Source organism: Pipra filicauda, unplaced genomic scaffold (genome assembly GCF_003945595.2).
Source record: "Pipra filicauda isolate LSUMZ 115617 unplaced genomic scaffold, ASM394559v2 scaffold63_size3267554_pilon, whole genome shotgun sequence".
Classification (NCBI taxonomy): Eukaryota; Metazoa; Chordata; class Aves; order Passeriformes; family Pipridae; genus Pipra; species Pipra filicauda.
The window spans coordinates 1,448,938-1,465,046 of NW_024104798.1; the positions used below are offsets into that span (position 1 = coordinate 1,448,938).

The 16,109-nt window shown below is 39.8% G+C and overlaps 1 protein-coding gene across 1 annotated transcript; it reads left to right on the forward strand.

Moving 5' to 3' along the window:
* Positions 1-356: 356 nt before the first annotated feature.
* On the forward strand, positions 357-16,109 carry TMF1 (TATA element modulatory factor 1). The gene is made up of 17 exons (XM_027722999.2): positions 357-727; positions 3,136-4,373; positions 5,853-5,956; positions 6,830-6,956; positions 7,884-7,989; positions 8,622-8,764; positions 9,475-9,641; positions 9,798-9,954; positions 10,429-10,521; positions 11,141-11,297; positions 11,991-12,183; positions 12,434-12,503; positions 12,587-12,679; positions 13,723-13,833; positions 14,120-14,266; positions 14,651-14,776; positions 15,579-16,109. Exons 1-17 carry the CDS (start codon positions 586-588, stop codon positions 15,720-15,722), a joined length of 3,318 nt encoding a protein of 1,105 aa, XP_027578800.2. The 5' UTR covers positions 357-585; the 3' UTR covers positions 15,723-16,109.

Here is a 16,109-nt window from a genome sequence, read left to right on the forward strand (position 1 = left end):
TGGCTGTGAGGGTGGTGAGGCCCTGGCACAGGCTGCCCAGAGGAGCTGTGGCTGCCCCATCCCTGGAAGTGTCCAAGGCCAGGTTGGAACAACTGGTCTAGTGGAAGGTGTCCCTGCCCATGGCAGAGGCTGGGATGAGATGGGCTTTAAGGCCCCTTTCCAACAAAACCATTCTGTGATTACGATTCTGCCACATCCCGGTGAGTGCCTTTCGTTGAGCGGCCGAAGGGTGCGCTGGGAAGCAGGAACTGAGGCTGTGTTTATCGGCGGGTCTGGAGGCGCGGGCAGGAAGCCAGGAGGGCAGGAACCTAGGCCGAACAGCCCCCCGGCAGGGCAGGACCCTCCGCCCCTTCCCGGCGGTTCCCGGCGCGGTTCCGGCTCCTCCTCCCGGGCCGTGCCGGGGCCGGAGCGCGGCTGCGCCCGGGCCCGAGTGCGACGTGGATCCGGCGGCGCCTGCGCGGGGCCTCCCTTCGCTTCCCTTCCCTTCCCTTCGCTTCCCTCAGCGCCGAGCCGAGCCCGCGGCCCCGCCGGGCAGCGCCGGAGGGCTCTGAGCTGTGGGCGGGGGTCCCCCCGGAGCCGCCGAGGATGAGCTGGTTCAACGCCTCGCAGCTGTCCAGCTTCGCCAAGCAGGCGCTGTCGCAGGCGCAGAAGTCCATCGACCGGGTGCTGGACATCCAGGCCGAGGAGAGCCCCTGGCCCGACGCCGTCATCCCCGACTACGGTGACGGTAAGGGCGGCCGGCCGAGCCCCCTCACCTCCCTCACTGCCCCCTTCCCTGGCTCTCCCTCTCCGCTGTCTCCCGTTTAACCCCTTAACTGGGGAGGTTTAACCCGCCCCCTCCGTCCCAAGCCCCCTCTGGTTTATATAACCCACCCCCTGGTCCTCTGGTGCCCCCCTGCAGGGTGACACCCGCACAGAGCTGGGGCAGGCTCAGCTCAGTGCCCCGCTGCTGTCATCTGTGTCCTGCCTTTATTGCCCTGAGCTTCACATCCGTGTTCCTTAAGGCGTTATTTATTTTGGCTGACGGGCTAAGAAGTGATAAAACGTGCTCAGTAATAAAAAAGGAGAAACCGTGCCCTTCCAGAGGCATTCATGGATTTGCTCTTTGCGATAGCAGAATAGGAGCTGAAAGGCTGGTCCACATAAACCAAGTGAAGGTTCCACTTTCCCTGGCATCAAGTTCATAATCTTCTAATATCTGTTGAAAGGAATGTGTTGGTGGAAAAGTTGTCATGGCCCTGAGTGTCCCTCTTTTACGTGTGCTAACGTGGAACCTGAAGGAATGGTCAGTCCTAAGTTGCTGTTTGGAAATGAAAGAGCAAAAAGGAGCTCTCTCATTAGAAACTTCTTTTCTGTTCCATAAATAATATCTTACAGATAAGAATAAATAAACAAAAGGATGGGAAACTAAATCATCTGAAATCAGTGTCCTTATTACAGCTATATGTAGAAGATGTGTATGTATTTGTAGGAGAAGATTATTTCCAGGTGAACCCGCATCAGGGTGAGATTTCTGAAAACTGAAAGCTGTAGCAATTGAAAGTGTTTTCCAAGCTGGTTGCTCAGCAAAGGTCAGTTTTGCATGTCTTTGTCCCTTTGTGGGCTTGGCAGTCAGTCAAGTGTCGTCTTAAATCACTGGAATTGTTTGTAGAAAACGGTGTCTTGCTTAATTTATTAAAATTTTAGACTTGTCTAAACATTTTTTAATTTTAATTTATATCTGAGTATTTATAGTAGTCCTGTAATTCATAAGGAAAGCAGCAAAGATCAGCATGCATCTGGTTTCAGGAAAAACATACTTGTTTTTAAAAGATGTCAAAATACGTTCTGAGTGTTAACAGTTCACTCAGAGCTTTTTCTGCAGCAAATGAATCATGAACAAGGTAGTAAGAAACCAGATGTTTGTGGTAATAAATCACACATTTGTAGTATTTTGGGCAGTGAGAGCAGTAGTTATCTGAATTTGAGACTTGAGGCCAACAGCTATCAACAGTTCCTGAAAGTGGAAGACAGTTTTAAATACTATAACTTGGTGTTTTTCATAGGTGATGCTGTATAAAGTGAGCTTGTTTTTAAGTAGCCTGAAATAATTGCGTTACCAGATTATATTTGCAGGTACAAAATCAAATTGGGTATCATTTTTTGATTTATCTTTCTTACCTGGGATGCCACTGAAATTTGATGCTGAAATTCTCATTATTCTTGCTGTTGACAAGTCCTGGAAAACCTGCAAGAAGTACAATAATAGGATGTTGTTTTAGACCAGCTTCAGAATTAAACAATTCAGTATTTCTCCACAGGAGGAGAAAAAAGCTCTCAGCTGGGCTGCTGACGATGTGTATTGTCAGCTCCATGCTGGTGCTTGGTGTGTGAGGAAAAATACGAAGCCTGTCACAAACTGAAAGGGCAAGAACCCTTCTCTTGGTGTAAATTCTGTAAATATTTAAAGCTTTTCCCCTCTGTTTTCTGCCGTGGTGTGTGAAGTGTTTGTGTGCTACTGGCAGATAACTTTTAACACCTAGTAATAGTTTTCTCTTTTGTAATCTGTATGTTCTCCTCACTACAGATTTTCAGGTTGTTTTGCCTGGCCTCCTCACGCTGTAGGAAGCAGGACACCACATTTGCTTTTGCCGGTTCCCTTTGCAAAAGCAGTGCTTGCTTTTTGTGCCCAAATAGCACAGCCCTGCCCTTACAGCTCTCAGAATGCTCTGTGGGCTTGTTTCCCCTTCCCTGACACTTCTCTCCATCTGCTTTCTGGAATTGTCACTCTTGGATTTACCGGTGCAGTTTGTGTTTGGGTTCTTTCTGCTTTAAAGTTACTGTTTAACTGGGAGAGAGCAAGTTGGTTCTGTTCAGGTACTCCTGCTTTGCAGAGGTGTCTGTGTCCAGCTTAAGTCTTAAGCTTAAGGGAGACATGAAGTAATTTTCTTTTGCTTTGTTTAAAAATTGGTTCCAAGCTTTGTAAGGAAGTAGTAACAAAAACGATGCTGTTTGTGTATAATATTCACTTTAAGTTGTATGATGTTGAATATGTTCTTTTTTGAACTGTTGCATCTAAAAAGATAAATATTGAAAAAGAATACATTTTATTTTTTTTTTTTGCCTATTTCTCTTTTTTTTTATCTCTTGTTTCAGGAACAAATTCCCTCATAAGTGGAGGATGGGATACATCTTCCTGGGGCTTGAGTTCGACTACAGAACCCCAGAATCAGCCGGTGTCGCCCACAGCAATCACCAAGCCGGTGAGGAGGACGGTAGTGGATGAATCCGAAAACTTCTTCAGTGCCTTTCTCTCCCCAACGGACGTTCAGAGTATACAGAAAAACCCAGTGGTGTCCAAACCCCCAGCCAAATCACAGCGACCCAAAGAGGAGGTGAAAAGCACTTTGAAGGAGTCTCAGCACCCCAGTCAGCTGGAAGTGCCGGTGACCACAGAGGCAGAAGTGAAGGATTCCTCCGTAGCTGGCCTGGACTTAAAAAGCCTCGATATTCCCAAGGAGAAATCAGAAGAGAATTCTGGGCTGAAATCTGACACCAAGCATGAAGCAAGCACAGATGAAATTACTGACAAAAAGGCATCTGCTCTAAATTTGGAAGAACCTGAGGATGCTCCTAGTGAAAAATCCAGTGTAGGAGGGGAAGGAGCAGTGGGTGCACCGGAAGGCACTTCACAGCCTCTTGGTGCAGGCACAAAAGACATGGGTCTGGAAGGAAAGGAGAGAAAGACTGAGGACAGACAAAGCAATACCCCATCACCTCCCATTAGCACTTTCTCCTCGGGCACTTCCACAACCAGTGACATTGAAGTGCTGGACCATGAAAGTGTGATAAGTGAGAGCTCTGTGAGTTCAAGACAAGAAGCTGCAGATTCCAAATCCAGCCTTCACCTCATGCAGACGTCGTTCCAGCTTTTATCCACCTCTGCCTGCGCGGATTATAATCGCTTAGATGACTTCCAAAAAATGACAGAGAGCTGTGGCTCCTCTGATGCTTTCGAAAGGATTGACTCATTCAGTGTCCAGTCCTTAGACAGCAGAAGTGTGAGTGAAATAAACTCAGATGATGAGTTATCGGGCAGGGCTTCCGCCTCAGCGTCTGCCGCTGTCAGTCCTGCTGTGCCAAAGACAGAAACGGTCGATGCCCTGAAAAATAAACCTGAAATCTTGAGTGATGCTCCTGTGTTACACGCTGAGGAAGCTGAGATGGAAGAGAGTGGGAGAAGTGCAACCCCTGTTAATTCTGAACAGCCAGATGTTCTGGTTGCTGCTGTGCAAGCTCCCGAAGAACAGGTGGTGAAGGAGGAGGCCGAGCCACAGCAGGATGCTGTGGAGCAAGTGGTAGAAGAGGACACTGAAAAGCAAGAGTTTAAAAAGGTAACTGTGAAACATGTATTGCAAACACACCCTTTGATTTCAAGTGAAACTCCTGACATCTCCTTACATTAGCTTGTCCTATGTCTCCAATATCAGCTTCACCCTATTTGAATGAATTATCTCACCCTGTAGAAAACTGTGCTTGATGTCCTGCAAAAGAACAATACTGGTGAAATTTCTGGTCAGATAGTTTTGGGTTACACCCGACCCACCTGTTTAACATAATTGTGAAGTGTGAGTAGTGCTGGCAAACAGCACTTCAGTAGGTCAGAGCTTGATAAGTCAAATGTGTTATTTTAATTCTTTAGTGTAATTTTTTTTCTGTGAAAGGTGGAAGAGATTCCTTGGAATATTTTGATTTGAATTGCAAAACTACAAGCCTTTAGTATTTAAGCAATAATCAAGAAAATTTTTTGCAAGCATTTTTTTTTTCCACGGAGAGCTATCAAAATTGGATTACATTCCAGGAGTATGATGCATGTTTTCTGAGGATAGCAGTAGTTAGTGTAGATAAGTCATTTTTACTAGATAAATTAATGTTTGTTTTGAGCAAAAATAATCTTTACTTTTAAAAAGGAGGCAGAGCAGACTTTTTAAAGAAGATATGGATAATGAACTGATTCAATGAAATGTGCATGGCTAGTTTAGATAGATGGAATGACTAGAAGTGTGACAATACTCAAGCATGTGGAGGCTAAACTGGAGTTTGCAGCAGTGTGTTTTGTCCCATTCTGCTAATTTAGTGAGTAACTATTTTTTCCCATTTTCTATGACCACTTTGTTTATATTTTGTAGGGAACAGTGATAGTGGACCCCAGCAAATTTTGTCTTTCATTGGCCATATTGAGCTACACATACAGAATCTCTTCCATTTGTTCATATTTGTACATTTGCTTGTATGTTTGTTATTTTTCTATATTCAGCTTTCCAAAACTCTGGTATTAAGAAATTACTTTGATGATGTGATCTAAGAGCTCTTGACCCTGCTTGAAAGTTTTCTTGCCCCGTCTGATGCTGTTCTGATGCTTTGTGCTAATGTTTCACAGAAGAGACTTTCCCATATTAAGTTATTCTGTGATTCTGTAAAGAAAGGTATAAGGAGCCCTGGAAGTCTTAATGCTTAATGTAAGCTATAGATTTATAGGCTGTCAACTCTGCTTAAAAACTTCATTTATAATTAAATATATCTGTTGATGATTTTGTTGAGGAACTTAACTGAGCCACATGTGCTGATTTAGTAGGATTTCTTACAGCTGTATAAAACAGTTATCTTTGTGTTTAGATATTGCTTAGTTCTAAAAGAATGTGGCAGAAACATGGTAATCCTCACTGACTTTTACCTCAAATTCTTAAAAGCTTTGACAATTTGAGCTTTAAATGGTCTTGGGAGGGAATGGTGGGGGGGAAAGGGGAAGCCTGCCCCTCTGGTGTTTTAATTGTCCCATTCATCTGATCTTTATCTGTAAAAACATTGTCCAGATGATTGATTCATTAACTGAGAAACTGGAGAAGAGGGAAATACAGTTATTAAGTGCTAGTAAAGAAAAGGCACGCCTGGAAGAAGCTTATGATAACCTAAAAGAGTAAGTATGAAAATCCACACAGTAGTGGGTGTAACTGTGACTTTGCTGTAATACAGTCTTAGACAATACATAAACCAAGTACCTTCATGTCTAGAGCAAAGGTTGCACTGCTTGGGAAGGGTGGAAATAACAATTGCATATGCTGTGATGGGATTTTTAAAGATAATGTTGTTTCTTGGGGCCAAAATCTCTTTTGGGAAGAGGCTGGTGAAAGATTTTTCAGTGAGCAAGCAGTAGGAATGACAAACATGTAGAGTCAGGCTTGGTTATTAATAAAGATCTTTATAATATCACTGGATTCAGCTATTAAGGGAGACTGACTTTTCTGATACAGAGGTATAAACCCAGTTTACTAAGTACTTTGCTAACTAAAATGTAGGCAGTGAAAGTGTGGTAGAAGGGCTGTTTTTAGGAAAAACCTGAATTCATTATTTAATTTGGTTAAAATTAAAAGGGGAAAAAATGGAAAGTTGTATTTACCAGTTCACTGATCAAATACCAAGTTTAAAAATTCGAAGATGATCTGTGAAGCTACTGTTTAATGACTAAATTGATCTTAAACTTAAAAAACACATTAAATAATTTGCCCTATATATGGTGCAGACTATGGTTAATTACAAAGTACTTTATTAAGGGGCAAAACATTTAAGATAAATCAACTATTTAATTGTTTTCATGGGTAAATTACAGAATTAATAAAGATCTTTGATTAGTATTTCTAATATGGATGTGGGGTTTTTTTTGACCTCTGCTTAACGTGTGTAAAATAAATAAACAAAACACTTTTTAAAAGCATTTAAGACAACCTGTTGCAAACTCTTTGGGATGTGACATAATGATGCAACTGTTCTGAACTGTTAATTTTAAATGTAGTGAAATGTTTCGAATGAAAGAAGAGAGCAGTAGCCTTTCATCTCTTAAAGAGGAGTTTGCTCAGCGAATTGCAGATGCTGAGAAGAAGCTCCAGCTAGCCTGCAAGGAGAGAGATGCAGCTAAAAAGGTAATTTGGCTTTTTAGTGAAATTAATACTTATTATTTTAGGACACAGTTATATTTCTTGAGGTTTAATTGCTAAAAATTGAGCTAGGGAAAAGCCTGAGTCTGACAGGTGCTGTCTGATGCTGTTAGAAACCAGCATAAGCTGGTTTTAGCCATCCAGGCTGCTTGGTATTTCCTTGGTGTTTTTAAGTTAGTCTGGTTTGGGGAAGAAAAAGGGTTTAAGGTCTGCTCTCATTCGCCTTGTACCCATATATATATGCATTTGCATTGGTGTGAGGGAGAATGGCCTGAGGATGTGAGGAAGTGAGGAAGTGGTGAAGAATGGGAACAGCTTCTTTAGAGGATTAACTGGTAGGAAAATTAAGGGCTGATGACAGATTGATTTGGAATGAGCAAAGAAATCTGCAGCAACAAAGTTTATGGGGTTTAAACGTTCCTGACCTGATATCACAGCATTACATTTCGTAGCTTAATGCAAAAAAGGAAACTCAAATCTGTGACTGGAATACAAATATTTTTCACAGTTGTTTGTCACTGTAGGTGTCACTCTGTTGACACAGTAGTGAGTTGAAATAGAAAATTTACCCAATACCTGTGTATGAATAGGACAGGTTGTTTTTGCAACATTGCAGAAGTTTCAAGAATAGCAAATTAAATGGATGGAGGAGTTGGAACAAATTGTACGGAGGATTTACAGACTCTCAATCCTTGGAGGTTTTTAAAACTTGATGGAATAAGGCTCTGAGCAATCTGTTTTGATCAGATAATCTCCAGAGTTCCCTTCCAACCTAAATTGTTTTCCATGAAAATTTCCTCCTTTTTTGAGAGGAAGGGGTGAGAATAAAAAGGTGATCAGTGGAGCTCACTGCATGTTTTTTCCTAAATGTATTGTAATAAATGGTTCTAAGTATTTTATCCTACTATTTAGGAAGTAAAGACTGTTAAAGAAGAACTGGCTACTAGACTTAATACCAACGAAACTGCTGAATTACTGAAAGAAAAAGAAGAGCAAATCAAAGGATTAATGGAGGAAGGTGAGAATTAAATTTTTTTTAAACAGTAAAAAAGTGGAGAGTAGTTTGAAATGTACTGCTCTTGCATACAAGTCTTTTTTATGCAAAAAATGCAAAATTGGAAGCTTTTTGCATGTTTCTGAACATTTGAAGCATTCATTGAACAGCAAAGAGCAACAGGAGGGGTCAGGCAGGTGCAGGTGGCTGGAGAGGTGCTTCCTGCAGGAAGCATTAAAGGGGCTGTGAGATAAAACCAGTGTGTGCAGTACAACACACTGTGTTCCATTCAGCAGAAATCTAATTAGGGCATTGTTAAGGCATTTCTACACTGTCTCCTTTAATACTGTTTAATTTTGAAAGTAAAATATAGTTTCTAAACAGACCATTTTATTTTTTTCCTGATATGATGAGCTCATTTGCTTCACTTTCAAAGCAATTCACATCCTGTCTCACTATAGCTGAGTGTAACAAGGTCATCCCTGGATAAGGTAGATTTAAAACTTAAGAACTTTCATGAAAAAATGCAAGAATAAGCATTTCCATACTTATTTGGTTATTATTTTCATGGGACTGAGGAGCAAGGCAGATGTGAATAGAGAGAATCCATAGAATATCAGCAATATGCATTAGCTTTATATTGATTTTCTTCACAGGAGAAAAGCTTTCCAAACAGCAGCTGCACAATTCCAACATTATTAAGAAATTAAGAGCCAAAGAGAAAGAGAGAGAAAATATTAACACAAAACAGAGCAAAAAGATTAAGGAATTGGAAGAGGAGTTGCAGCATTTAAAACAGGTGAGATATTTGTTGATTTTTTTTTTTTACAACTTTTTATATTAACTGCAGAGTTGCCTTTCAGGGGGGCTCTTGACAGACTGAATATTCTTTTTGTTTCTGGGAGACTTCCCTATTTCATAGAATCATAGAATGGTTTGGGATGGAAGGCACCTTAAAGATCATCTTGTCCCAACCCCCCTGCCATGGGCAGGGACACCTTCCACTAGACCGGGTTTCTCAGAGCTTCATCCAACCTGGCCTTGAACACTTCCAGCTACAACTTCTCTGGGCAACCTGTGCCAGGGCCTCACCATTTCACATTATTGGAACACTGAGTTGTGATTTATGTGTATATTCTCATTAAAACTGCAGTCAGGTGTCTTTCCAGCTGCTTGTTTGCACTTGCACTGCTGTTGCCAGGTGAGCCACCCAAATTCAATACACTGAATTTTGGTTGGAAAACATGCACCAGCAAAATTTGGGCTGTGATTTAATCAAGATCTTACAAGCAGCAGACTCAGTAAGTATGTGAAACTGGTGAAGAGCAGCCCCCTCCTATGAGGAAGGTGGGGGAGCAAAACCTTTCCCTTTTAGCAAAGTGTCAGATGGCTTTAGTCATTTTATGTAACTTCATCCCAAATTGGTTGCCACAGTTGTTGCTGTGCTCAGACAGCATCACCTGCCCCAGGTCCTGGGGACTGTCTCATGTCTTGTTTGCACTCTGACAGGTGCTTGATGGCAAGGAGGACCTTGAGAAGCAGCATCGAGACAGCATTAAACAACTGAACAGTGTTGTAGAGCGACAAGAAAAGGATCTTGCTAAACTTCAGGCAGAGGTGGAAGACCTTGAAGAAAGGAATAGAAGTGTCCAGGCAGCACTTGACAGTGCATACAAGTAAGCAATCACATCTGCAGATTCTGTGCCTCTTTCTTGTGCAATGCTTGTGAAATGTTTATATATAAAAAAGTTATTTGCAAAGTCACTGTTGGCATTGTATAAACTGTAAATGCGTTGAGGTTTTTTTGTTTGTTTGTTTATTTTTCTCCCCAGGGAACTTGCAGATCTTCATAAAGCTAATGCTACAAAGGACAGCGAGGCTCAGGAAGCAGCCTTAAGTAGGGAAATGAAGGCAAAGGAAGAGCTTGGGTTAGCTCTGGAAAAGGCCCAGGAGGAGGCTCGGCAGCAACAAGAAGCTTTGGCAATTCAGGTGGGTCTTGAATACAGTCAATAAACTTCTTAACTGAACAAATGACTGTGCTGAGGTGGAGTGTGCACCTGACATCATGAACCAGCTGCAGTATGAGGTGGAACTCATTTTTGTTTACTTGGCAAATACCCAGTGGATTTCTTTCCAGTTGAATTTGTTCAGTCTTGAGCAGTAGTTGTGCTAAGCTTTAAAATACTAATTTTATTTAAAAATACTTATAATTGTATAAATGAAATTACTTTGACAGGCTCTGTGTTAAGGTTGTAATAGCCTTACCATGGTGCAAAATTCAAGAAATGTATGGAATTTTTTAGTGATAATCAGTGTAACTATTTGCACGCAAAAACAAAGCCTTTGCTTGTAAACAGACATACCCTGTCTAACAGTGTTTAAAAATGGTGTAGGACTGTGGCACTGAAGAGGTGATACTATAACTTTCAGCAAGAGTTTAGTAACAATTACTTGCTTACTTAGGTGGCAGACCTGAGGCTGGCACTTCAACGTGCAGAGCAGCAGGCAGCAAGAAAGGAAGATTATTTACGCCAGGAAATTGGTGAACTACAACAGGTACTATAACAAAGAGGTGATGCCAACTTGTATCTGCAAGGAGGGTTTCTAAAAACTGAAAGTAAAATGCTACCATGGCATTAATAGCCTGAAAGAGAGCATTTGTTTTCCTTGTTACCTGCATGATTTGTCCTGTGTAGAGGAAAAATAAAAATATTAAAGGAAATGGTTTTTTAAATCACATGGTGGACAAAATAGTATTTTTTTATGATGCCTCTTAAATGTAATGCTGTCCTTTTAATATAAGACAAAGTACAGACATGAAGTTTGTGGTAGTCATCTAAAATTGCTGACAAATGTGTTTTGAATGACTCTTTAGCTGCTTCTTAAAATATTTTTATGGTTTTCAGGTCCAGGAGATAGATTGTTGCCAAAATGTTTCAAATGATGTTCCAGAGGGCTGGACATTTCTGGACCCTTGCTCTGTGATTTATGTAATAAAAATGTTAAACTTCTCTCTTGGAATATGACACCTAGGAGTTTGAACCCATAAACATTAGCTGTAAAGCAGTAATCTTAGAATGTTAAGCAGCTGCTGTGCATTTAGCTGAATTCTCTATTAATCTTTGAATCCATCACATGATTTCAAAGCTTAGTTATATTTAATTTGTGATTTCAGAGACTCCAAGAAGCAGAGAACAGGAACCAAGAACTGAGCCAAAGTGTCACATCCGCTACACGGCCCCTGCTCCGGCAGATAGAAAATCTTCAGGCCACACTGGGAGCACAGACCTCTGCATGGGAAAAACTGGAAAAGAACCTTTCTGACAGACTGGGTAAGATATTTTTAGCTTTTACTGAGCTGTGAGGCTCTTGATGAAAATGTGAGATGCCTGAAGGTAAAGGACTTGACACTTCCCTGGTGCGTAGCTGGTGGATCAGAAAAGATGAGCACAAAATGCTTTCCTTTAAGGAAATGGTGAGGGGGGAATTATGCCAAGGTTCTTGGCCAGGTAATCCACTGTTTCTCTTTAAAACACAATATAAGATGAGATGGAGGTGTTAAGGTTTTCATGTCCTTACAGCATCTAACAGAAGGATGGGCACTGAGACACTGAAAGTATCCCAGCATGGAGGCTGGTGCTTAGATTCCAAATTGTAGAATTTGGAATCGTTTATTTACCTAACTGCATAGGTGATGATACATATATTTGTTGATACAGTAGTAACCTATAGCTTTAAATGAAAAATGCTTAAAAAGCCCATAGGTGGGGGCTTTTTTAAGAGAAATTATTTCCTTTCTGGAGACAGTCTGTAGTTGTATATTGCATTCTGAAAGAGTATGAAATCTCTCTCCTGTGTCGCTCTGATCCTCTGACTGTGGTGGAAAATACCTAATTTCCTTTACAAAAGAAAACAAGATATATTTTTAAAAAACCCTCAAATTCAGTTTTGATGCATAAATAAATGGCCCCTGTTATAGATGTTTGATGAAAAAATGTTAAATTCCATGTTTTTCCTAATATTAGGTGAGTCTCAAACTCTTCTAGCAGCAGCTGCTGAGAGAGAACGGGCTGCTACAGAAGAACTTCTTGCTAATAAAATTCAGATGTCTTCTTCTGAATCTCAGAATAGTCTTTTAAGGCAAGAAAATACACGCCTTCAGGCTCAGCTGGAAGTGGAGAGAACCAAATTGAAGAAAATGGAAAATGAAAACAGTAGGTGAGTTGCATTTTTGGTTAAACAGCATTTCGTTAAAATTGTAGTGAAATGGAGCGTTGGTATGACTATGCAAAATGTTGGCAGCTGTTGATGTTGTCCAACTTGTTAAGGATATTGTGTTTCATGCTAAAGATTGGAGGGTGTTACATTCATAATGTTTTATAGCTATGTTTGTTTTAAAAACATAGGAATCGAAAGTAAACAGAAAATACTTAGTGACTTTCTCTACCTGTTTCCTTCCTCAATGTAGGTATGAGGTTGAACTAGAAGGGCTCAAAGATGAGTATGCAAAAACCTTGGAAGATGCAAAGAAAGAAAAGGTATTGCCTAGTGCATCTTTATTCTGTGTTATCATTGAAGTCTGAGCTAGCAGGATGTTAACAGCCTGTATTTATTTGTGCAGACACTGCTGGCTACTCAGTTAGAAATGGAGAGGATGAAAGTGGAACAGGAAAGAAAGAAGGCAATTCTCGTGCAGGAAGCAGCAAAGGAGAAGGTACCAAAGCCCAACATCTTGAAGTCTTATTGATATTATCATTATTTTAGTAGATATCTATAACCTGAAACTTAGAGTAGATATCTATACCTGGCAGTATATACAGCACATGCTGTCAGCTTGGGCACTGGGGACTTGGCTCTCTCTTTATTGTGACTGCCTTTTATTCCCAGTGAAATAAATGTTGTGTTAGACTCACTGAAATACATTTTGACTATTTACTTGAGAAGAGATAAAATATGGATAATTATTGTTTTAATCATCTGAGGTTTTTGAGTGCTCTTGTATTCTCTCTCTTCTGAAGTTACTTGTTTTCTTTGCTTAGACTACTAGCATTGCTTCCACTCAATTCCTGTTTTGTTTCACATGATTGTGTGTAATTACCACATGCTTTCCAGCTGAAGTCACAAGTCTCAGAGCAGTCCTCACTAGTCATTAACTTTGCTACTGCTAATTAGCAGTTGGTATTCAAGTAGAACTGTTTGTATGATTGGTTTCTTACCTTCTCCAGTTCTAAAATCTAAGTTCTTTATCCTTCAGAGGCCAGCATTCTTGTAGATGCTGCCTGGAAAAAGAGACCAGTCTATTAGGAAGGTATATTAGTAAAGTATGTGAGAAATCTCAGAATTTAATTCATACACTTTATTTGGGAAAAAAAAAAGTATTAACATTCATTGTAAAAAGAGACTTCCTTCTGGGTGTGAGATACTCTTCCGTTTGGGCATACAAAACTGCCTCTGAATCTCCCTTGGCTACTTGAGAGGAACTCTTTTGGTGTAATTTGCAGCTTCTGTCTTCATTTCCAGAAAAGTCTGAGAACTTGGTCAGAGACTAAAAGTGTTATAGCACAGATACTCTTCGTTGTTGAACTTTCATATGTTTTAGGAATAAAGGAAATAGAAAGTTTATCTATCACATAGTGTCCTATAGTGTCCTATAGTGGTGAAAAAAGGCAGTCTTTTTACAGAATCTGTCTTTTGCAATGTTGTGAACTTTTTTCTTTGTCTAACTGGTGATGTTGTCTGTTGTTGTTTGTGTTTAAGGATCGGAAGTCATTTACAGTTGAAACTGTTTCAAGTACTCCATCAATGTCACGCTCTAGTTCCATAAGTGGGGTGGAAATGGCAGGTCTTCAAACCTCTTTCCTCTCACAGGTAGGATATATCACCTATATTGCCTTTTATTTTTTTTGACAGACTACTTATTTTGCTCCTCAAGAAGTTTTATTAATGTAGAAAATGAGTTCACATGTAAGGAGCTATCCCAAACCGCGCCTATTTACCTTAAGGTTTTGTTTTAAAAACAAACTTTAAACATCAAAATGCTTGCCTATCACAGTATAATTGTAAATCTCAAAGGATGCAATACTTAGGAGAAGGAGGATTTCAAAGTGTGCATGTTTTAATTTAATTTTAAGCTTCTCTAACCTTCTGTTTGTAGGATGATCCTCATGATCACTCGTTTGGACCAATAGCTACTAGTGGGAGCAACCTCTATGATGCCATAAGGATGGGAGCAGGTTCAAGTATAATTGAAAACCTTCAGTCACAGCTAAAACTAAGAGAAGGAGAGATTTCACATCTACAGGTACTGTGGTCACTCTTACATACCCAAGCAGCGTTTACAAGTGTAAATACTAATGCAATTGATGTTATGTTGTGGGTTTTTATTCAGAAAGCTTGGTCACTTTTATGGCAGTTCTGTGAACCAGAGTAGCTGCTGGAGGTATGTGTAGGGATGAGCACCTTTGTTTGGGCAAGGACCTATCCAGAAAACTTGTCAGATAAACAAAAAAGGGAAAAACCCCAAAGCACTGATCAGATTAGAGAAGAAAGTGAGAGTGCTTCCAAGGTGTGCTGTCTCAAGAGTCTGACATAATAAAAAACCTTAATTACTGCATCAAAGTATTTTTTTTTTAATAAATACAGTAAATTCTTTCCTTCTCCTTATTGTTGTATGTGTTTACCTCAGCTGGAAATAGGAAACCTTGAGAAAACTCGATCAATAATGGCAGAAGAACTGGTTAAATTAACAAATCAAAATGATGAACTGGAAGAAAAAGTGAAGGAAATACCAAAATTACGCACACAGTTAAAGGTAAATGTATTTCTGTTGTAAATCCATGTCAAATTTATGTAACTGGAGTTTTTATTAGGAATGCCTCTACCAGTTTAGGATTATATTCAAGTCTCTCCCTAATAATAAATGACTGAGGATTTGGGATTTTTACAGAGTAAAATCTGAAAATGCCCACTCTGTAGCTGGGTAGTGACCTCAAAACACAGTTGTTGGAAATGTGTGCTGTGCAGAAGATTTTGTACTAAATTAGGGAGGGAACATTCTTGTTTCTGTTATTTAAGACACTTGGCTGGAACTGGACTTTTTAGTAGAGGGGGTGTTTTGATAAATAGCATGGATTTGAGAGGTTGATGCAGAAGCTGAATGAGTGTCCGGTAGAAATACAGGAAAGAGGACAAATAGTTTAATCCTCATGTTTAAGAATTTAAATTGAAATATTTGGGAATTATCATTATTCTATACATACAGAATGTTCAGTTTTCTGCTGAAATATTTCACAAATTGGTAATTCCTGTAGTAAAACTGTGTAGTTTTCTAACTGTTTTTAGTGCTTATAGCTCTAAAGGTGCTTTAGTACAGCCTCTGAAGCCAGCACTAATTCTCTGTAGGATCTTTGGAATATCTTCTTTTTAATATCTGGAGTATAAATCTAGCCATGTTCAAACACAAAGTATTTCTGAAGAGTTTATGGTGTGCTTCATTGTCGTTATATTTTGATAAAGCAATGCTACACTTACTTCCCTGAGTAGTGTAAAACACTGTCCCAGGAGCAACTTTTTTAATGTTGAAAACCAGTCAGATAACAAACTTGTCCTTGCAGGATTTGGATCAAAGATACAACACAATTCTCCAGATGTATGGAGAGAAGGCAGAGGAAGCTGAGGAACTCCGACTGGATCTGGAAGATGTGAAAAACATGTACAAGACTCAGATAGATGAACTTTTAAGACAAAGACAAAATTAATTCCTGCTGGAACTCTTAACATTATATGTTAACAGACTGTAAAGATAACTGTTTATGTAAATGCTGAATTTAAATGTCTTGTAAAAAATAACTGTATTATAGAAAATGTGACTATATCATAGAGTTCCTATGTTGACAGAAAAATCAATGCTTTAAGTGTCCCATTCTGTCTGCAGTTAAATTATTTGTGCAATATTTAATTTTTTTTTTCAGTCATCCCTTTATTTAAGTCTTTGCTAAATGGTGGGTCATTTTACTTGTAAACAGTAGCAGAAATGATGGTTGTTACCTCATGAGACAGCACTGGAAGGCATGAGTTGTACTAAAACAGCCCTTGATTCGTAATTCCTGTAAACCTATGAAAATCACATTAGAAGTCTTTCCTAA

Bases quoted from the DNA above. Each gene is read 5' to 3' on its own strand.
- TMF1 (XM_027722999.2), top strand. From the start codon at position 586: ATGAGCTGGTTCAACGCCTCGCAGCTGTCCAGCTTCGCCAAGCAGGCG. The intron at 9,642-9,797 runs GTAAGCAATCAC...TTTTCTCCCCAG, and splicing joins GCACTTGACAGTGCATACAA to GGAACTTGCAGATCTTCATA. The intron at 10,522-11,140 runs GTACTATAACAA...TTGTGATTTCAG, and splicing joins AAATTGGTGAACTACAACAG to AGACTCCAAGAAGCAGAGAA.